Source organism: Eretmochelys imbricata, chromosome 18, assembly GCF_965152235.1.
Source record: "Eretmochelys imbricata isolate rEreImb1 chromosome 18, rEreImb1.hap1, whole genome shotgun sequence".
Taxonomy (NCBI): Eukaryota; Metazoa; Chordata; order Testudines; family Cheloniidae; genus Eretmochelys; species Eretmochelys imbricata.
In genome coordinates, this window is record NC_135589.1 from 10,029,782 (window position 1) to 10,053,424 (window position 23,643).

General features: G+C 46.1%; 1 protein-coding gene across 2 annotated transcripts in view; it reads right to left on the minus strand.

Moving 5' to 3' along the window:
* Window positions 1-23,643, minus strand: part of KAZN (kazrin, periplakin interacting protein) — a 393,973-nt gene that overhangs the window by 173,499 nt on the left and 196,831 nt on the right. Inside the window, exons 4-6 of one of the 2 annotated variants that reach the window (XM_077837232.1) lie at window positions 17,195-17,213; window positions 8,179-8,221; window positions 7,758-7,764 (exon numbers count right to left, since the gene is read on the minus strand). The exons of the other annotated variant lie outside the window; for it this stretch is intronic. Coding sequence (XP_077693358.1) covers window positions 7,758-7,764; window positions 8,179-8,221; window positions 17,195-17,213 — 69 coding nt within the window. The remainder of the gene's footprint in view (window positions 1-7,757; window positions 7,765-8,178; window positions 8,222-17,194; window positions 17,214-23,643) is intronic. 2 annotated transcript variants of the gene reach the window in all.

The window sequence follows — 23,643 nt, forward strand, 5'->3', positions numbered from 1 at the left end:
GTGCGCATGTATATATATTTATATAGAGATATGCACCCTTGCAGATGCAGTGTAGATTATTACAACTACAGCAGTACACCTAGATAACGCACACACATCATCACACTATCACAGGAGTTAACAGTGCCAGTCATCATGAAGCGGTTGAACAGTGTACAAATCCTACACTCACACTCAAGTTAACTCACACTGCCCGGTTCCTGTGTTTTACCAACTTGCTGCATCTGCTTTTTTTAAAAAACAGGATGATGTGTACACTGTTCGGCCAGTCAGATTCGTGTTTTCGCTACCCATTCCCAGCCTTCTAAGTTGGAACGGAAATTGGCAAGTTCCTTATGCGGTGGGACAGAGTCCACCACAGACTGTTTCATAATGACTGTACTTTGGAATAAGGGGGAGTGAGGACAGGGAAGAGGAGAATATGGGAGATAGGGAAGGAAAACTGGGAATATTGCAAAGACTCAAAATTATTTTCCACTCAAAATAAAGGGCCAGAGCAATGAGGCTCCACCCTTTACATCAGCTGAGGAACTGGCCCAAGTTCCTTAGGGGCACTTTATGCCAAGATTTTCCATCTGATCCACAGGCTCATCTGCCTTTGAATGAGAGCGCACCTCATACACAATTCAGGCAGCCTGGATACAATTCCTCACCTGCATCTTCCTATAGTCCCACACCTGAATTACTCACAAGCACCATACAATTAAAACAGAGGGTCAACTTGTAAACTTCCAGCCTGCTCGCAAGCAGTTTATAACCTTAAACTTCTCTTCTCAGGTTTCTGTAATGACCTAGATGGGCTAACACCACACGTATCTTCTCAGCACTGTAATTTCCCTTTCTGCGTTGGTGGAGGTGCTCAGTTTGAAAAATGCAGCAATCTTTCAACCTGAGAGTATAAAAGCTACAAAGAAGCCAGTTATTTTTAACCCATTTGCTGTGCAACTCGGCAGTATCAGAGGGGGAGTTACAAATAGTCTTAAACACTTCAGAGAAAAAAAAACCCTAATGCACATTAAATGAAACTGCAACCAGCCTCATCAGAAGCAAAGACAGGGAGTAAGATTACCCAAGGCAAAGAATGCACAACTGCCTCTCCACTGCTTTAACGCCAGGCACGCCGCAAACTGTATCTTACAATCCCATCACCGTACAGTGATCACTACAGTTTTGAAACTAGCAACAGGACAGTCATATTTCATACATACTTGAAGACTTTTTTTTGGGCTGCTGCTCCTGGAATCAGCTTCCCAGACTGAGCACTCACCTTTCTTTTAATATTGCAGTGACCAACAAGAGGTATTGCTTCTGGCCTTTCTATTCATGATCCTCAGTGAATACTCAAACAGTTAAAACAACCGCTCTGCGAGTTAACCACTCATTCGCAAGTTTTGAAAGCAAGAACTTTCCCACACAGCTCCCTTTGAACATCTGCAGCCCAAAACATGCTTGCGTTTAACAGACAGGGTTGCTGTATTTTTTTTTTCTCCTCCCACAGACACAGAGCTTTTCCCCAGCAGCAAAGGAATGAAGGAACAGCAACTAACCAGAATTCTGAAGGACTGTTTGTTTCAATGAACAACCAGCTTGGAAAAAAAATCACTGGGCGTGTAATGACCCAAACAGGCAGGGCCTGAAAGAAGGACTCAATCAGCATTTTCCCATAAACGCACACACAAGTGTTGTTCCAAACTCTCCTAACCCGCATCTAAGGCAGTGCGGTTCCGCTGGGACAGACATACCTGGCTTGGTCTCCTCGCTGTCCGATTTCATGTTGGAAGATTTTTTGGCTGCCCTGCGAATGGCTGGAGATTGCATTCTGTCACTCTCACTCTCCTTCCCCCTGACTCCTCCCCAGCAGGGCAGGAAGTGCAATGTTCTCTACCTGTGCGGCTTGGAATTTGACCCCTTGGCAGGTTGCTGACTGTGCTCCCATGATGTCACTGGCAGGGGGGTGTGGTTTTCCACCCCGGGGAGGTTTCTAGGCAGAGAATGAAGGTGCACAGAACAGTGAGGTCAGAATTCGTGGGTTTTAAAAGCTCTTTGGGCACCATCTCTCTCTGCCTCCCCCTCACTCCTGATTTCTGAGCTAATTCTGGTCACCACAACTGACTGGGTCAACTTTTTGCCGAGTCCTATAGATGACCTTGTCGGTGACACTTTGCAGAAAACAGGAGGGAGATAATTTAGCACTAGCTGCCTTATATGGGGGGGGGGGAGGATTCTTCCCTTTCCAACTTGTTCTTCGAAGAAAATAAGCCCATATAATCAAAATCTGTCATACTCTGCAACTTCTGTGTGATTAATGAACTCTATTAGGTTACTTTTATGAATAACACTGGAAGATCAATAACTCGGCAGGCAGCATGGTCCAGTGGATAGGTCACTTTACATAAGCTATTACCAGCAGGAGAGTGGGGTGGGGTGAGAGAAAACCTTTTGTAGTGATAATCACCCATTTTTTCATGGTTTGTGTGTATAAAAACATCTTCTGTATTTTCCACAGTATGCATCCGATGAAATGAGCTGTAGCTCACGAAAGCTTATGCTCAAATAAATTGGTTAGTCTCTAAGGTGCCACAAGTCCTCCTTTTCTTTTTGCGAATACAGACTAACACGGCTGTTACTCTGAAACCTGTCACTAAACTAGGTGACACAAGCTGTATTCCCAGCTCTGCCTCTGACCTGCTGTGTGACATTGGGCAAGTCATGTCCCCTTTCTGTGCCTCAGTTTCCCCCACTCTTTGTCTGTCTTGTCTATTGAAACTGTATGCTCTTTGGGGGTAGACACTGCCCTGATTGGGGTCTTTAGGCATCAAGAGTGCCTAGGTGACTTAGGCTCCTAACTCCAATTCTCAAAAAAGTGACGTAGGCAATTTACCATTAACTTTCAATAAGGCTGAGGCTCCTGTGTGCCTAAGAACTTGTCTACATAGGGGCACCCAGTAAAAGTAACCCAAATTAAGTAAGGGTGTGAATTTAAAGTGTCACATTATGTGTGTGTGAACTGAACACTCTTCTTCAGAATTAAAGTGAGCTTAATTTAATTGATCTTAATTCACTTCATGAATTAAGTTAAATCAAATTAAGGTCTCTTTAATTCTGAAGAAGAGTGTCCACGAAAAGGTTTTACGCAATTTACAAGGTTGATTCAGATTCATTTTTGTGAGTGTCCCCATGGAGACAATCCCTTTCCCTATGGCAGTGCAAATAGCAAGGAAGGGTAGCAGCAGCAGGTTGCCTATACACTATTCTCCAAGGTCCTACCTATACAATAACTGTGTCTACACTAGCCCTTTCTCTACCATATTATTGCCAACAGTGCAGCTCCATTGCTGATAACAATGGTGAGGAAACTTAAGCACAGGGAGGTTAGCTTCAGCCGTGTCACACTGTCTTGTACACGGGATGACTCAGGGTCGTGAAAATGGACTATCCAGCCTTGTGGGTGACTGGCTTGACTCCAGTTTGGTAGCGACTGAAAGCTGTTACCAGCTACTGGCTTTTTGATAGTAGATTTTCACAGACCAGTTGCAAGTGGATAAATAGCCACAACACAAACCCATCCCTTACCACTGGCAACTATCTCAGAATGGAGGTCAAGAACGGAATGGGTCATGGAGCATGAACTCCCCCTGGAAATGGGGTCTCCAGGACAGGTTTGGCACTTTAGAAAGTGAGAAGATGGCAAGGGAGTGAAGGGGAACAAATACAACAGCAACAGGGTAAGAGAGGGAAATGGAAAGGTGTCTTTATAATATAACGGGAAGGTAAAAATACGTTGTAGGCTGAAGAGGCCATATATAAATGGGAAGAGGTCAAAGGGAACAGACACAAGTTGTTACATTTTCTGCCATGATTTGGGTTTGTTTTTTTTTAAATCATTTAGGATGTTTTACAGCTCCTGCCCTCAAAACCAGGCCCTATTTGTAATTTATTTGCCATGTCCAACAGGTGGAGAAGGCAGACAACACTTGGGGTGCATGGATTTATGTCTGTCTCTTTATTGCGCTTTGTAATGGCAAAAGTGGAGCAATAAATACTGATTGATTGGATGGGTTAGGACCCCGGAGGGGCAAACACATTCCAGCTGCTGAGATGAGGTCATAGGACCCTGTTCCACACTATTGTCCTGCTAGCTGCTCAAGGCTGGTTTGTGATTGGCCAAGACAAGGTCACCTGACACTCTTTGGGTCTAGCTCACAACAGTGCAGACTTCTTACAAAATAGCTCGTCTGGTTTATTTCCATTCTTCCCCACTCCCACAGGGCCAGCTTTAGGCAGAGGCAACAAGAGGCAGCTAACTAGGGTGCAGCACCCCAGTGGGCACTGGAACACTGCTGAGGTCACTCCCCTCGAGGCAAGCGGAGTCCAGAGTAGAAAGGCCACACGGAGCCAAACTTTCAGCCCCAAGGAGCTTACACAATAGTCTCATAAACCCAAATAACCGCGGTATATTGCCTTCTCGCAGCCCCTTCCAACTGCCAATGATAGTGAACGAAGCCTCACAGCCTGCACGGCAGTAAGTATATGGGGAAACTGAGGCACAGCAATGTGAATCGACTTGTCCAAGGTCACAAAGTGAACAGCAATGCCAAGAACATAACCCAGATCTCCCGAGTCCCCCGTCCCATGTGCCTTAACCACAAGCCAGGCTCCCCCATTGCAATGAATGCAACAAGCTAGCGTGGGATGAAACCAAGGGTCAAAATCTTTTCTTCTCACAGTCAGGACAGGTGGCATATAACCAGGAGTGGTTATCACTGACATCTCCCTTCTGAGAGTCTCCTGCAGATGTGTCTCTCTATACCTCAGTCACATCTGCCCCAGAATCTGAGCCGTGCACATCACAAATCTCTTAACTAAACAGCAAGAGCAGTTCCCAAAATCAGTGTCACATGCATCTCATTCCTGCTTCTCCTGCTAGGAGTGCACCATCTCCCTTTCACTGTCCACCAGCTCCATGCAGATACTTGCAGGGGCACTGGTTGGCAAGATGATGTCATTCAAAGCGGGCATCAGCCTTTCTCCCCATGACAGCCTATAGTGTATCGTCAGCAACAGTCCAACATCCAGCAGGGTAGATAAAAGAAAAGGAGGACTTAGATTCATAGATATTTAGGTCAGAAGGGACCACTATGATCATCTAGTCTGACCTCCTGCACAACGCAGGCCACAGAATTTCACCCACCACTCCTGCAAAAAACCTCACACCTATATCTGTGCTATTGAAGTCCTCAAATCGTAGTTTAAAGACTTCAAGGAGCAGAGAATCCTCCAGCAAGTGACCCGTGCCCTATGCTACAGAGGAAGGCGAAAAAGCTCCAGGGCCTCTTCCAATCTGCCCTGGAGGAAAATTCCTTCCCGACCCCAAATATGGCGATCAGCTAAACCCTGAGCATATGGGCAAGATTCATCAGCCAGATACTACAGAAAATTCTTTCCTGGGTAACTTGGATCCCACCCCATCTAATATCCCATCACAGGTCATTGGGCCTATTTACCATGAATATTTAATTACCAAAACCATGTTATCCCATCATACCATCTCCTCCATAAACTTATCGAGTTTAATCTTAAAGCCAGATAGATCTTTTGCCCCCACTGCTTCCCTTGGAAGGCTATTCCAAAACTTCACTCCTCTGATGTGGCACCTTAGAGACTAACAAATTTATTTAAGCATAAGCTTTCATGAGCTACAGCTCACTTCATTGGATGCATTCAGTGGAAAAGTTCACCTTTGGGTTTGTCACCTCACAGTCCTGTCTCATATCTGCCCCACAGGAGCACTGTAGGCATACTTCACACTGCCCTCCTGGAAGCTTTTTGCAGTCGGTTGTAAGGCCTCTCTCCCCTGTTGTGAATTTACAATCAGGAGGAGCTCTAGGACACTGGTAGATGCATCCCACACTGTCCCTTTGCAGCAGCTGGAGTATTTCCATCGAGCCAGCCAGGCAGCAGAGCTGGGCCACAAAGTTCAGATTCAGAACCAACTACCTCTAACGCCCAGAATCATTTGGATCTGTGATTTTGGTTCAGACCCCTCTACTAGCCACATGTGCTTTCTGACACAAAACAGGCAGTCTAGCCAGCACCCACAGACAGGGGATCCATTATATACAGGGTTTGCCTGTGACTCAAGACTAACATTCCTAGGCCTCCGTGCTGCACGCTGACTTCTCACATTTTCGCAGCAGCTGTGCATGTGAGCTCATTTTGCTCTTTGTAAATAAGGCTGTAATCCCATGCAGGGCCACCCGTATTTCCCTGGCTCACTGTGGTTATGAACCAGTTACTGACTATAAAGGAAGAGGGGAGAGAGAGAAAATAAAAAAACCTAAATGTCTCCACATTACGGTTTGAAATCTAGGCTGTGGAATTACTGCCTTCCCAGGCGAGGCCCCGCTCTCTTCTTGTTATGACTCGGGTCAGACAATGACCTGTCGCCCTGACCCGATGCTGACATGAAAGAAGGCAAAAGGGTGACTGGTGACAGCTATGGGAGAAGGTCAATTGGCAGTTTCCATTTGAAACATCCTCTTTCCCAGGGGCTGAGAGAGAATTTGGTCATTTTAATCTGCTCTAGACTGGAGAGATGGATTTTCTAAAATGGGAAGAGGAAAAAAAACAACAACCTTGAAGGGTTTGTTGTTTTCTCCTCTTAAATTATTGCTACTTTAGAGGTATCCAAAAGGTTGTTTTGATCATATTCTGGTATGGTTTAATTTTTGTTGGTTTACTGTTTTTAATTATCTATCTATCTGTGGTACTAACATGGCCTCCCTCACAATAGTTTCTGAACATCTCATGATCTGTAATGTATTTATCCTCACCCCACCCATGTGAGCAGGACAGATCTATTCCCAATGTACAGATGGGGAACTGAGGCACTCAGAGGCTAATGGACCTGCCCAATGTCCCACAGGAAGCCTATGGCAGGGCAGGGATTGCGATAAGTGAATTCCCAGCCATGGGAATACAAGACACTAAAGGCTTGATCCTGAGAGGTGCTGGACAGCTGCGACTCTGATGGGAAGTTGTGGGCACTCAGAAGAACTGCATGGAAGATGAAAGTTCTCTTTTGTGAAGGATTTCAAGATTTCAAAACCTGGCTTCATTTGGAATGGGAGGGAAAACTGAAAGTTTTGAAATTCTCCATGAAGGAAAATTCAGAATTGTTTGTGTATTTGGGGTCAACTGAACGTTACCTTTCGAGAAAAAGTCAAAATTGAAATGAAATGTTTAGGTTAAAAAAATAATTGTCTTACATTTGCAGATACAATACAGAACAAATAAAACATTTTAAATGAAAAGTCATTTCAAAATGAATATGGAACAAAATGTTTCCGTTTAACATCTAAATGACCTGTTTGGACACAGTCACCACACTCCCAGCCTTTATTCCCAAAAAAGGGAATTTCGGTGAAATTGGCCTGATTTCACGAAGTATTTTGATATGCCCAGAACAGCATGTTCCAATGGAATATGGTTCCATCAAAGTTTCTCCAACCAGCCTGCCTTGACCCTACCATTGTAATAGTAACAGGAGCGTCACTGTATTTGCAGTGTTTTCCTACAACACAATGTTCTTTGCCAGCATCACAGCTGCTCTCTGGAAACAGATGCAACTTTGGGGATTAAAGACGAACCTGGAAAAATACTGTAGAATTTTGAACGGCGTTGCTCTGTGTCCTCATAAAACTGTTTGGAAGTGGGTTTTGTTTCTGTTGCCTATTTTAATAGGGGCCAGCTCCTACCATCTGCCTTTCTTGTGCTGTCTTGGCTGGTGAGTGGTGTTTGGCTTGGCACTGCCAGCCCGGATGTTGGCACACAACTGGCCAACGCTTGACATCACTCACGTTGCTGATGCCAAATGCCAGCCTGGAAAAGAGTCTAAGCTCCCCCAAAGGACTGTTAGCATCCGGCCTTTAACCCTTTCAGGTATTCCATGGGAAAAGGCAGCATGTTTTCCACAGTTGTGTCCCCCCCCGCTTTTCTGGTTGCCTTGATGGTGACAATGCAGCAAGTATTCCATTTGGCCACATCCTGCGCACAGAAGGATCACACCCCTTGGGCAGCAAACCTTTTCCTCTGCCTCTCTCCTTCCTCTCCTCCAGTCAGACCCAGTCACTGGTGAAGCTCTGCCTCCATCTTCTCTTCACTCCTGCAAGACCTCACCCCCAATCTCGGATTCTCTCCACTCTTGCTTTCTTTCTCTCCTCTTCCCCTCCTGCTCTGCCACCCCCCATGCCTCACTTTCCCCGTCTCTCCATATGTATTAGAACAGAGGAATCACTGTTTCATCCTCCCTCAAATCCTGTTCATCTTTCACCTGTTATTCTCTTTCCTAATGTTTCTAGCCCCTTCTGTTTGATGCTCCTTCCACTTACTCCTGCTGATGCTTCACTTCCGCCGTCCTCCCGCTCATTTCTTACTGATTCTTCCCCTCAGTTACCCTCCTCACATTCTCTGTTGATCCTCCACATCACCCCTTCTCCTCAGTCCCTGATGCTCTTCCATCTCCCCTCCCCGTTCAGTCCCTAATCAAGTTATACCTTCTCTTCAGTCCTTGCTGGTGGCGCCGCCTCTTCCCACAGTCCCAGTGATACTCCATCTCTTTGCTCCCAAAAGGCCTGGGTGATGCTCTGCCTCTTCCCACGCATCCCAAAAGACACGGCCTGTTCTCTCCCCACTGGATTCACTGGCCGGCCAAAGGTTTCGACAGCACTTGCCTCAGATTTCTACAGGACAGTTGCTAGTGTACATCAGAAAAGTTAATGCTTTGAAACAAAGAAAAAGTAGAAACAAGCACCGAGACAGCAGACCTGCCACACAGTTCTACATCCTCAGGATATCTCTGTAAATGGAGCTTGTCCAGTTGTTAGTCAGGTATTTGAACTACCCCAGCTGCCCTCTGAAAACAGCAGGATGCAGTGTCTGATTTCCTGTCAACCAGGTAGGGAGTAATGCTACCTGAACAGAGGAGCTGTCCTTCTAAGGAGGACGGTCCCACAATGCATGTGCTGATCAGCTGCTCAGAGTTATTACCTTTAGCCTTAGGTACCTCACATACCCTCAAGGCAAACCTGCTAATGCGGAGACACCTGCCGGCAGGATGGCTAGCAGGACATTCACTTCATAAATCATCTCTACCTGCCAGTAATACTAGTGAGCAACTGCAAGTGGGTTAGGAACCTGAAAATCTTTGATCCTGGTACATATCCCTCGCCAACATGTTACCTCCCATCTCCGATTGTTTGCATAACCCTTCTAGTGATGCACTGTGTTCTAGGGCGTCATCTGCAGAGTCAAATTGCCAGGCAGTTCTTCATGCAGGGTTACCTTGGCTTTCCAACAGCCAAGGCCATCTGCACCGGAGCACCAGCAGCTAAGATCAGGTCCGCACCTCCACACAGCAGTTAACCCGATCCAGATTAAACAGGGAGTGCTGAAGCCCACACCAACAGGAGAGCTCGGTTACACTGATAATGCCACTCACTTCTACGGATTTGCACCACCGTAACGGAGATCAGAACCTGGCCCATGGAGTTAGTGAGCCACACAGGACTTGCCTGGACTTTAAGACAGGGGTGGAAGAAAACACCCCAAAACCATATGGGATCAGTTCCAGCAAAGCAGGACTAGCCATCTCAGAGCTAATGCATGCCACTCGCCAGTGTTTTCTGTAAGAGGTAGTAATGCTTAGCTCCCTATAACAGGGTTCTGATATGTTGCCTGCTGGAATCTGTTCAGAACACCCTAATAAAACACCTATTTCTTGCCTCGTTAACTACAGGTTCGCAGGATAATATAATAACATTGTGCTTTTATGCACATGGGTCTTCATCCAAGGATTGTAAAGCACTTTGCAAAGGTTCATTTACTGAGCAGGTATCGTCACAATCATATATACTGGACAGTTGAAAAAAACCTAGGCACGGAGAGAAAGATGGGAGAGTCTTGCCCAAAACCATACAACATCCGGAGTCCGAGCTCCCAGCCCCCTGCATGAACCATGAGGCTGAAATCCCCCAAGCCCCGTAAAGATGACTTTAGAAACCTCCATGGCACTGCAGGAACCCGTCTCAGGAAGGGCTATGAGTGTGGGTATAAGAAACATGCTGTTGTCAGTCCTCACTATAAGTCTTTACCATGCTCTTGAAACTCCGGTTACTGTTGTCCCAACCGTCCCAGTTGTCCCTGACCGAGAGCAGGATTGAGTTATAAAGACCAATGTTGTTCACATCACACTGAGAGGTGAATAAAAACGTGCAGTGCCCTTCTCCCATCACTGCCTGTTGCATTACAAGCAAAGCAAGGGGTGGTTCTGCTTCCGCAGAAATACTTGTGCCGTGACAATGACATTGCTACAAAGCTGCCCACGAACAGATTCTTTGCAACCTAATCAAAGGTGCTAGGCTTCTCCCTTGAGGGGGGGGGAAGTCACATGGCTAAGACTGGAGGAAGGTCTGGGCTTGCATGTTTGTGTTACTAATTGTGGGCTTTTCTTAGCCAACTAGCATTCGTCACATCTGCAGAACCAATTCCACTATGCTCCCTTGTATTGTGTCTCTCTAGATATAGATAGTAGGGGCTGCCGAGGTGGTCAGACGAGGGGAAGGCACTGCCAACTTTTTATTTAATGACACCGCCCGTACAGATTTGCTTGCCAGTTCCTAACTGGTTAACTGATTAAAAGTCTCATGGGAAACCCACTCCATATGGACTATTAGCTAATTAAATTACTATGGATGCAAGAAGCTTGTTAGGGTTTTTATTTGGTATGCCTGGGTTTTAGTTTGAGACTGTGGCCCTGGGGGGCAAAGGAAGGGGGCTGGATTGTGTGTCATCTGGATACACTTCTATTCAGACTCTTTTTCCTCTTTTTTAGGGTGAAAAAAAATCCGCCATCAGCTGGTTACCAGTGACTCCTGCTAGATAAGGAGATGCATAAGTTGTCATGGTGACAAGATGATGCTCTTCTGCCTGCTGCTGATCTAACCAGCAGTTCACAAAGATGAACAGAGCCATCTCCTGAAACATCATGTGAAGAACAGATGGGTCCTAACAAGCTTCAGGCTTTGAAGGCATTTCACTACAGCTTCTGATTGGATGGTGGGAAAGAGGCCAATGCAGTTTATGCTTCAGATGTGGCTGGGTTGGATTTTCTTAACCATGATCTTTAAAGGGCCAAATCCTGTGATGTGCTGAGCATCTGCAACTCCCAGCATCTAGCACTAAGTGAGATTGCCTTGAGAATTGGGCGAAGAGGTCCAGAGAGCTGAAGAGCACTCAGATGTCCAGGAAGCCTGAGGGAGCTCACAAGCAGATGGCACAGCTGTAAACAAAGGTTATGCAGCCCAAATAGCAAATGCATGTCCATTAAATTTGTCTTGCAAAGCAGAGCTTCAAATAGCACAAGTCACTAGTTAAATGCAGGCCCAGCCTTAAAAATTAGGCAATGACTCTGGAAAGGAGTCTTGCCCACCTGCTGGTATTATGCCTTGGCAGGTTTTCCTTTGACAGGCAGGGTGTAACAGCTTCAAATACAGAGCATGAGAAGACATGATCCAGATACTGTGATGGGGATGGGTGGTCAGGGAACTGTTACCTGAAGCATGATCAGGGCTTCTGGGGAACAGGATTGAAGGTCAGGTTCATGGAAAGGTTGCAAGCCTCGGAGTGAACCTGAACAAGTTTCATGCAAGCCTGGGCTGATTGGTAGCTTGGGGTAAAATGATTTCCACCCAAAACCAGGCAACATTTGGCAGTTTCGGCTGAATTTCACTTTGATATTTTTGGGTTCATTCCAACATGAAGCTCAAAGTTAAAGTCAGAGGAGAAAGCGTGAAGGGGAAGGAGGTGAAGCCAGCGGGCTAGAAACTCATCTGGTATAAAGTGGTGGAGCTCCACTATAGTCAAGGAGAAGGGCCTTATGGCTGAGACTCAAGATCTGTGTTTAATTCCTGGCTCCACCACAAGTTCTCTGTGTGACCCTGGGCCAGTCATTTCACCTCTCTGTGCTTCAGATCCCTCTGTAAAATGCGGGAAAAGAATCCTCCCTATCTCCCCCCTGTGTCTAGCTCACCTGTTTAGACAGTCTCTCTCATTATGTGTGTTTGTACATCACCCAGCACAGTGGTACTGCAATTCCAATAATAAATTAGAACAGTTTACACTAAGGATGTAGCCCAGAACATGCCAACTCATGTAAAATTCAACCATAAAATGGACCATACAAAATGGTGGAGCTTCACCCAGCACCAACGGCCGTTATCGAACCAAGACAGGGAATCAAAAGTGTGAGCCCTCACGTTCACTTGAAAATGGGAGAGAAAAATCAGCAACGCCCTGGGAGCTGAGCAGTCTGCTGATGAAATAAATGACCATGAGATTTCAAATTGGATTTACACTTTGCCATTTGCATTTTCCTCACAACTGCCTCCTAAAGATGCCCTACGGGCAAAGGGGTATATGGCTCCTATGTAGTTATCTATATAACCCTGCAATACCTTCTCGAGAAGCAGTGTAAATTAACCTAGTCTTAAATTCACTAGGTTTCTTGCACTACAAACCTAGAATGGTGTCTGCTCTCTAAGGGGCCAATTATTATTTTTAAAGTCCTTATTTTCTCAATATTCTTCCCCTTCCTTGTCCTGTTAGTTCATTCTAAATAGCTTATTCAAAAAAGGAGAGGGTTTTAAATAAAGTTTTTAATGGGAAAAATAGCTTAAAAAAACCTGATCAATATTTTAAAAGGAAAGGGAAAGCGTGTGTGTATTACTTACACACACACTCATTTATTTATAAATATATAATTAAATACATATACACATACATAAATACTAAATAAGATTCCAGAAATGTCACTGTGTGAGAAGCCATATGCTGAAAGAAAGAAAAGAAAGAAACAAAACTTCAAACACAGAGTGCAACATTCCTGGAATCTTCTTATAAAGATGGAGAATAGGACCCTCTGTCTGAGGAGAAGGTAAGGCTAAATTCAGTGTAAGATTTGTATTATGGTAGCTCTTAAGAGTCCTCAACCAAGATCTGGGCTCTGTTGTGCTAGACACTGTACAAACAAATGGCAAGAGACGGTGCAGCTAACCGAGTGCACCTTTGTCAATTGATTAACTTCCAGGAAACCCAGTGTGTTGTGGTATGTTACCTGTATGGAGGTCACTAGTATTTTGTGACAGAGGCCCAAGTCTAGAAATCTGTTACAAATCAAGAGACAATGATCTGTCCATGGCAGAGTCTTCAATTCCAAGACTAGCATAAATTTGCATCAGACTGACCATTGGTCCAGAATGCCCACGTGACATGCTGGGGGCAAAGGGATGCCAGCAGAAGCTCAGGAGCCGAGCATTGCTGCCCCGGTGGCCCCAATGCCGTTTATGCAGCAACAGGCCACAGTACTGTGTGAATGCGGTTGACTCCACTTCATTCACCAGAGACTGTGCATATGGTCAAGGCAGAGAGACGCTTGACAAGCGACCCTGAATTAATATCGTGAAAGTGCCCCGACAGTGACAGCGGTGGAGGTTGCTAGTCAGAATCCAGGAAAATTTCTTTCTTTCTAACATGTTTGTTTTAATTCCCTTCCCTCCTGCTTCGTGCTGGCTGGGGAAAGCAGTGGAGCCTTTCATTCCTCGAGATCAGACAACAACCTCATGGCCAGCTGTTGTTTTGAACCCAGCCTGTGTTTAGGAGGATGTAGATGGTGTGTTCTGTCTCTCCATCCTCCCTCTCTGGTCCTGGTAGCCCAGTGGGATCTTCCAATCTGCAGCACTTCAGACATGAGGACAGCAGTAGGCAGGGAAGGTGATGCAGCTTACTCTTGGGGGCAGTTGCCTGCTGATTTTACAATCCACTGACATCCAGAACAAGATCTTTGGTATCTCTTTCAGTGGGAGGGCACGTGGTACCCAAACCAGAAGCAAAAGTGCTCTCAGAGCTCTGTCCCCTGAGAGTTAGAGGCTTTGTATTCAAGATGCACAAAGGGTTAATCAGATAAGACCAGTCAAAAAGTACAGAGCAGTACAGAGCTCAGGTAGGGCCACCTTTAGAGCATGACTCAAGACTCCTCTCTTTGTAAAGGGACAGGTAACGGTCCCAGCAGAGCTCTCCTGAAAAGCAGCCCCCAAGGGCTAAGAGAGGAGTGGAGTGGCTGACTGGTGGTGAATCTCAATTATGTAAATGACGCCTCGGTTCTAAGGTAACGAGTGCATTAGATTCATTAAATAGATCAAATAGATCAACTGTTCCCCAGTCCATCAGGGCAAATTTGGAGTAACTCTAATGACAGCCAGACTGACAACAGCGTGAGCGAGGAACGATCGGTATTCTGAAGTGCTTATTAGAGCAGCATCGCCGAGCAAGTGCTTCACTCCATCCCTCTTGTGTATGGAGTCGGTGAAGTCATGCCAGAGTTACACAGGTGTAATAGAGCAGAATTTACACCCAGGGAGCAGAGAAGGAGCCTGAGCTCAGGGTACAACAGCTCATGGGCCAAGTTCTCTGTTGGTATAACTATTAATTGCAATGGAGTTGCGCCCCCCAACTGGGCCCCTCGTGAACTCTTTCCCCAGGACGACCTCATGCTTCAAAGTCAGGACGCAATGAACCATGATCATAACAACATGCAGTGATCCAGGCAGCAATCTGATTTTGCGGACTGAACAGCAACAAGGAAACAGCCATCACTGGATCTAATTTTCAGCCCCTTCGTCAGTCAAGAATCCCACTGCACAAGGGGCATATTTGCCAGAGGATGGACTAGAGAAGCCAATGATGCATGTTATGGGTAGCAGTAAAAGAAATCAGTGGAGTAACATGGAGTTCCTGTGGGCTGGACGGGTGGGATTTCAAAGTTGCAGAACTGCAGTGACAGCTAGGAGACTGGATTCCCAGAGCTACAATACAGCAACAGGAGCGGCCGCAGCAAGCAAAAACACACTGGGGTGGATTCTCCTCTCCATGGGCCTATTTAATTCCTGTTAATGTCTGTGGGCATTCCAGGAGGGAGGGCAAGAAAAGGATTTATGGACGCTCGGGACGGTAATTACAGCCAGCCTGCCCAGACTGCTCGACTGTATTTCTCTTCACTTCCTGGCCTATCTTGCATGTCCCGTTGCTGTGCCCTGTCAAACAGTCTGGAAGCCGCTGCTGTACGTGTGCAGTCTATGAAGTGCTTTGGGATCCTTTAGTTGACTTTTCCGTCTATGTGCTGTATGTCTTCCTCCTACCCTTGAGAAAACCCGATTTGCTAGGGGAATGGAATTTAATGGACAGCTTCTTCCCAAGGCCAGATCAGGGCAGCTCCATGGACAAACCAAGAGGGGACTCAAAAGGGAAGTGCCACTTGGGTAACAGGACAAAAGACTGACTGCATTACCCATCCCACCCTGCTGCAGGGAACCAGCTTTGCCATTGCACCAGAGATTTACCATCACAGCGTCCAGCCTGACAGATGGTAAGCTCCTACTGCTCCCCCTGATGTCAACTAATTTCAATGCCACTTACAATGCTCAGCACCTCTCAAGATTTGGGCTGGGATATTCAAAAGAAGCCTAAGGGAGGTAAGCACCCAAATCCTATTGAAATCCAATGGGAGTTGTGTACTGAATTCCACTAGGCTAGGCAGAATATCACAGCCTTGGCCTACAAGGGGCAGACATTATGAAGAGATTGTTCTAAGGGAAAGTGGTTTTGCACAGAAAAAGCCTCACAAGGAGGTAGAATCGGTTCACAGCATAGCCAGTGTTATGTGTATGTACCACTTGCGTCTCACTTAAACCCCATGTTGATGACTTAAGTGGTGTGTAGACCTCGAGCTCGTTGAGCTGAGTTTCACCCCAAGAACAATGCATGTGGTCTTTGTAGAAATTGATCAAAACGATTTCTGGCCAATGAAATACCCATCAACCGGGCTATAAAAAAATCAGATGGCTTCTTAAGAGCAAATCATTTGTCTTCCCCGGGCCCTCTGCTCTGCTTTACTGGAACTAAGTGAGTAACATAATTTGACTTGACTTTTACTACAGAGCATTTCCTCCTCTCCTAAAAGACCAGCATAGCCGCAAGGCCAACAAGATGCGAAAGAAATGGTATTATCCCGAGGTTGGATCAAGAGCAGGAATGACATTTAGAAACAACATGATCTCTGTGTTTGAACAGGTAATCTTAACGAGCAGGACACAGATTCCTTTGTTATCCCTTAACTCGGCTAAAAAGGGACAATGACAAGAAAAACTATATAAAAAAGCTTCCCAATATTCATAATGCGATAATATTTTGGATCATCATCAGTGACAGAGAGGCAGTGGGAGCTAGTGGATATTGCACTGGACTAGGAGCAGAAGGCCTGGTTCTGCCACTGATGTACGGTGTGACCTTGTGCAAGTCACATCACCTCTTTAGGAACGTCTACACACTTACAGCAGGATGTAGAGTACAGACACCGGATACTCAGCGAGCACAGGTCTAGCTAACAATGTAGACGGTGAGGCAAGGCTTAGAAGAGTAGAGAGCCCTACAGGCCTGAACCGCACAGGGTATATACACCTCACACAGCTTTCCACACACCCAAACAGGGCCTCCCATGTGTACCGGAATATTTTTAGCAGCATGGCGTCCCCGCGGCCAAAGCCTTTCCCCGCAGCATGTAGCTCCACACGTAGAGTCTGAACTCGACACACAGCCAAGTGTGGAAGCAGCCGTTGTCACACTGTTGCTCCCATCCATCCTTTGTCGGCCTTGTCTATTTCGACTGTAAACTCCTCGGGGCAAGGACTGTCTTACGGTGTGTTTGTACAGGAACTAGGACAAGGGGGTCGTTGGGCCTCTAGATGGGGAGGACTAAAATATTTTAGTTTAAGTCCGTGATACTCAAACCTCAGTGGTTCAGGAGCCAAATCAGCAATTGACATTACTCAAACGAGCCACAGTCATGTGAATTCATTGTCTGGTTTACTATAGTACCTAAAGATTGATATTTAAACAGTATGACGGGAAATATTTAGTTCACATTTATTGTTCTCACCGCAGAATGACTGACCAAGTATTATTTTCTCAACTACAATTGGTTAATAACATAGTAGAAGCCTCCTGACTGGTTAATAACTTAGGGTGGTTAATAATTAAATCACACAGTGTTTTAATATTGTGTGCAAAGAGCCGCAGGAAACACATTGAAGAGCCACTTGCGGCTCAGAGCCTTAGTTTGAATATCACTGGTTTAACACAGGGAATTTGTGTGAAACTGAGTGGCCTGTAATATTCAGGAGGCCAGACTAACTGATCTAATGGTCCCGTCAGGCCTTTCAACTCTAGGAAGCTATCAAACTATGCTACTGTAACACAAATCATTCACCCTAAAGATCCAAGAATTTTGAAACTCCTGTTTGGCTTGTTGCCACCTGTGCTGTTTACTTTGTACACGAAGGAACAGATCCCAGGGTTAAATCTAAATCCCACCATCAAACTTTCAAAAGGGATCTGAATTTATGTTCTAGCTTGGACCCATCTCTAATAAAACAGACTGAAAAGAACCTGCCTGCTATTAACCTCATTATCTTCTGGAAACACTGATAAATGTGGGCTTGATTCTGTGGAAGTGCTGAGCCTTGCTTCAAAAGGAGAGGAGGGCGCTCAGCATTTTGCAGACAGTGCTTGTTACAGGTAGAACCCAATCCTGCAGGGCGCTGAGACCCTTCCTCTGAGATGCTAAGCTCCCTCCACTGCACTGACTTCAATGGCGTGGCTGGTGCGGAGCACTGCGCAGAATTGGGTCCCTACATTCGGTACACTTTGATTTATTCAGTGAACACCACAAGCCCGTTTAGGACTCACATTCTTTGCCGCCAGCCCACAGAAATAGTTTTGCAAATGATCAAAACAGTGGCATTTTCCATGAGTTTACAACCTGCTCTTGTCACTCAGATCTTGGACGCTTTACAAAAAACAAGGGCTCGGGTTTGTTCTCGACACAAAAATGTGACTAAACAGCATAGCAGTGAAAGAAAGGTCGTCCCAGGGGGAAAGCAGGACATCAGCCTGTGTCAGAGGCAGGCCCCAGTGTCAGCCGTGAAAGGCAGCAGGGAAAAGCGAGGGAAGAGAAGAGGGGAAATTGTCGGCGGCATCCCAAAATGACAGCCCATGATTATGAAATCATGAGATACCTAGATTTGTTTTCAGGAGGAAGGGATCGAGGGGGAGGGTGAACACCACAGGGAAACGGAATCACGTAAGTGCTAGGTATTTCAGTTGCTTGATTAGTCGTTTCTTTTTCTTAAAGGGATCCTCACTATCAAGAGTCAGGGCCCGATTTTCAAAATTGCTCTGTGTCTGTTATTCAGGGGAGCTGGGATCTTTGGAAAACTGACCCTGAACTTATGGAACAAACCCCACAGGCTGAAATTGGCATGGATGCCCTTAGCAGATGTGGTGCCCAAACCAAGTGCCACAGCCTGGTAATCCCATGGTCTGTGTGTACTTGAGGCCAGCCTAGGTAAGCAATGTGCTCCTGGTTTGCTCTGAGGTCCAACACACACACACGTTTGAGGTTATATGCTTCTGATTGTGCCCATTGTAGAAAAAGACACAGCCCCCCAGTGAAATTCATATTTGGGTTTAGTCCTGATATGAAAGCCTCTCAAATACGAGCCTGATTCTCTGACAATGCTGAACGCAGATGTCAACAGGAGAGGAGGACACTCAGCATTTGCAGACAGCAGTTGTTACAGGTGGAACCCAATCCTACAAGGCACAGAGGCCCTTCCTTTGAGATACGTAGTCCCCTCCACTGCATTGACTTCAATGGCGTTGCTGGTGTGGAACACTTCACAGAATCGGGTCCCTACATTCGATAGTTTGGAGGAGCACCTGACTCAGTGACGCTTGAGGGGAACAGCTCCTGACACCAACACCCCCAAAAATAAAGCACGGTAACTGGGCAAGTCAGAACCTGGTGCTGTAGGGACCAGGTCAGGATCCAGCAGCTCCAACACCCCACTCCCCCTTTCCTCTCACTAGGAGAGCCTCCTTTTGTGTTGTTTTCATTCCCCAGACAAGTGAAATTAACCAAAGGAACAAACTAAATGGAACGAAAGTCACAGGAATAGCGGGCAGGCCAGCCATGGTGACCTAATTGCCCAGGGGAACGTTGCGTCGCAGCTGGGCAGGGAGGAGGGGCCAAAAGAGACAAAGGTGCATTCTACTGCTCATTGAATAAAAGGGTTAGGTCATAAGCATGACTCTCACCTTCACCTGCTGCAATAGCAGCTGTTCATCGGCTCCACCACATCACTGGCCCTCACCTAGTCCTGAGTACTCCCATGCCTGCCTCCCTTTTCACTAAGCTGCCACCTCCTAGTTCCTGACTTTGTCCTTCCAGCTGCCAACCACATCTCTTCCCTGACCTGCCTCTGCACACTGCACCAAGTCTGCTGCAGCCCATCCACCACACCTCGGCCCAGCGAGCAGCCACCCGTCCTACAGGTGACAATAAAATTAAATTTTGCATAAAATAAAATTTTGTATTAGTGACATAGGCCAAACCATGCCAAGTCTGTGTGGTCTAGTTCCAAGGTCAGTTTTGGTTTGGGTCCCTCCACCCTGGACCAGGAGGAGACAATAAGGACCCTACTACTCAGCTGTTTACCAAAGCATTTGTTGGGGTCTGTGAAGAAGGAAACACTTGCTAATTCAGAGAAATCCAGCTCTTCGTTATCTCTGTCTAATCTTTCCAGATGAATCAGTGAGTGTCCCTGCAGAGCCTGGATGGCAGATACGGTACCTGGCAAACAAATAAAAATCCTTGAAGTGAGCAAACGCTTAACACTACCCAGTCAAACACATTGTTGATTTGCAGTCAGTGTGTGAGTTTAGTGTCCAGGAGAAGTGCCAGTTGGAAAACCCTGGCGAGCAATAGCATCTGTTTATCCATAGGAATGGACAGCAGAAGTGCAAGGCTGCTCTGCTAATGGGCTTCAATCCTGTTCTGGAAGGACCACATCTAGGGGTTACAGAGATGTGCATTCAATACTTATTAATTATTGTACTACAGTAGTGCCTAGAGGAACCAAGTGAGGTCAAGGACCCTCTGTTCTATGTACTGTATGAACGCATAAGCGGCAGCAGTCCCTGCCCCAGTAAGCTTACAATCTAAATAGGCAAGACCAACAAAGGATGGGAAAGGAAACAGCAGCACTGACAGGGGAAGTGACTTGCCCACAGCAGGCCAGAAGCAGAGCTAGGGATAGAGCCCCCAGCTCCTGACTCTGACTAACACGGTGTTTCCAGCTGGCCACCCAAAAATGAAAGCAGCCAAAATCATTAACTGTTTTTTAAAATCTTGGCTCAAGGCTCCTGGTTTCTATTCCCAGCTCTGCCACTGACTCCCTGTGTGACCTTAGGCAAATCATTTCACCTCTGTGTCCTTCCATCTCAGTATGACAATACAGTACCTACTGCAGAGGCTTCATAGCTTGCTTGTAAAATACTTTAAGATCTTGAACTGGAAGGGGCTATTGTGGAACAAATGATTATAATAACCAGATCAACTTCCAAAAGAATGGGGATGGAGTGGGTTGAAAAGTTCATGTTTCTTTATTAATGCAGGAACATCTTTTCGGGAAACAAATTGGCATTTTCCGACAGAAAAACATTCCAGCAGAAAATTCCCGACTGGCTCTAGGAAGTACTATTAGTCTCATTTTACTGAGGAGAAACTGAGAGGTTAGGTTACTTTCCTTAAGGTCACATGACAGACTCAGTAGCAGAATTGGAGTATGGAAGCCGGGAACCCTAGGGCTCGATTCTCCCCTCCCACTAGTTTTAAACTTGACTTACATAGAGCTGCTCCTGATTTACACCAATGTAAGTGAAAGGAGCATCAGCAGATGCAGTCAGCTGGAACCATTACATGACACTGCTTCTCAACCCTATGGCATTATCAAGTCTCAAATACACTAGTATTTTTTTCATATTTTCTCTGACGATTATGACTCTGTCTCCGAGGTAAAAATGCAGTGAAGTAATAGAGTAAAATCACCCCAAAGATAAAACAGGGCATGTTACAAGGCAAGAAAATTAACATGTCAGATTTACCTATGTAACATAACACACCTACAGAGGTAAGTACTAATGAATTTCTCTGCTCTCAGTATGGATAGCAATGAACTCCTGTTTTGATGAACAAGGCACCATTTGCCATTCTGAAGACCACTACGACATTTCAAGTAATCAAAGGCTGCTCCTCAAATTTCTTCTTGCAGTAACTGTAACATCTGTGGCGCTGGATTGCAGCCACTGTGAGTATAAAATACGTTGCAGCCTTTCTGATCTGACTTGTATAGCTCTGCTCCCAACCTACAAGTGTGTTCTACTGATCAATTACAGCAAGGGGGTGGGTGGAGATGTGTGGGATTACTCTCATTAACACTAGAAGGAAGTAATTTAAGGCTCCTAAAAAAACCCTTGCCCATCAGTGCAAGAATAGATCCACAAAGGCCTGGTCTACACTACAATTAGGTTGATGTAAAGGCAGTTTACACGTCAACCTAATTATGTCGGTGTACGCACTACAGCCTTGTCCCACCAATGTAAGTGCTGTACTGCACCAACAAAATAACTACCTCCAGGAGAGGCACAGGGCTTATGTCAGTGTAGTTAGGGTGATGCAGTGTCTGTGTAGACACTGTTACTTACATTGGCTGTCTTGTCAATTTCAGGGCTCCATGCTGGAGCCGTGAAATTGACAAGAAAACCCAGCAGCTAGAGCCCGGCTGCCCCCGGCTCCCAGCGGGGAGGTGAGAAGCCCAGGCAGCTGCTCCCTGTTCCCAGTTGGGATTAGGGAGCTGAGAGCCCAGGGGGCAGCTGGGCACAGAGCTGGGAGCCCTGGCTCTCAGCGTCCCCAAACTGTCCCAGTTCATTTGGTGGAGGCGTTCCTGGTGAGAATGCACACCACTGACAGAAGGCGGGTAGGGTGCACATCAGCCACCACAGTAATTACTGCTGTGGCTGTAAGTCAACTTAATATAGGTTGACCTAAGTCTGTAGCGTAGACATGCCCGAAATTCGTCTACACCCACTTTATTCCCCAGAGGTTTGGAATCGCCTGGCTCATGGCACCTTTCAGAGTGTACGGAATTAAAAAGAAAGAAAAAACGTTTAGCTGCAGCACGGAAATGAGAGCGAAAAATCTCATCACTGCCCTCTAATGTTTGGTAAGTGCCCAAAGGGAAGTGACCTTGCTAGGGAAAGGCCTCTCTCCTGTAGATCTGTAATGTAATTGCACAGAATATTTGCTGGGCAGGATTAGATGGCCAACTGCTGTTTAAGATCCTCCAGCTCAAGGTTAGCTCTGTTTGTGTCCCTATGGTTTGCAAGTGTGTGTTTGCTGTACTTCGCGTTTGACCCAGCTACGCTGTCTGCAGAGGTCACTGGCAGAGGTCAGCGGCACTATGAGCCTCAATGACATTTTGCCACTGCTCCTCATAGCTCAGTGCCACCTGGGCTAAACACGGGCGATCAGGAAGCTTGTTTCAGAGAAACATTCAGAAATTGGGATGCAAAACTGAATCTCAGACCTCTCATACCCTTCCCCACCTCCCATTCACAGTCTCACTCCTGAGCCACCCCTATGCTAGCTAGGCCTCACTCAACCCATTCCCCAATGCACAGGGGGCATACCTAGAATCATCACAGAATATCAGGGTTGGAAGGGACCGCAGGAGGTCATCTGGTCCAATCCCCTGCTCAAAGCAGGGCCAATCCCCAATTTCTGCCCCAGATCCATAAATGGCCCTTCAAGGATTGAATTTACAACCCTGGCTTTAGCACTGAGCTATACTGGAAAATTCTGGAAGGTATTTGAGTTGAAAGGCTTTATAACCCCAGCTACCCGTGCCTGAGAGAATGAGAGAGAGAGAGCAATAAATACCACACACTCAAAATAAAACAAAGAAGCCTGGAGTGGCATCCTTGCAGATCTCCCAGTTGTGCCCTGGCAAATACTGAATGAGAAAGGAGTCCAGAGTTGCAGATCCTGGTCACAGAAGGTCCTAGCTCATGTTATGGCATCCTTGTGAAGTGCAGTGAAGGATACTGATTATGACAGGCATTCTCTGAAAGCAGCCTTGGATGCTGAAATCCTTTATTTGCACAAGAGGTCCAGCCCAGGCAGCAGCCATGCAAGCTTGATGGCCACTGGCTGCATAGTTGGGATATGAACCAGTGCTTGGGGCTCTGTATGCCACTACTATTCCTTGATTCGGTTAGTCTGCCAAAATCAACTTCTGCTCCCTCTGTTTCACGGTCTTCACTTCTTATGAATTCTAGCAGATTTTTACACATTCTCAATCTAACCTCCTGTTCCCCATATCCGTTTCTAAACACTATACTGACCCTGATTAAGGAATAACGGGTCTTCGGCTAAAAGCAACCAGTAAAGATCAGCAACAACAACTTGCCTAAGCATTCAAAGGCCAAAAACATTCTAGATATATTCAGGACAGTTTTCATCTTCAAAGAAAACAATCAAATGAAGTGAAGTTCATGCACCAGAGGCAGCGCTAACCTGGATTTAGCAAGGCTGATTTGGAAGTTTCTAAACAGCTGCAGAGGAGTGTAATTTAC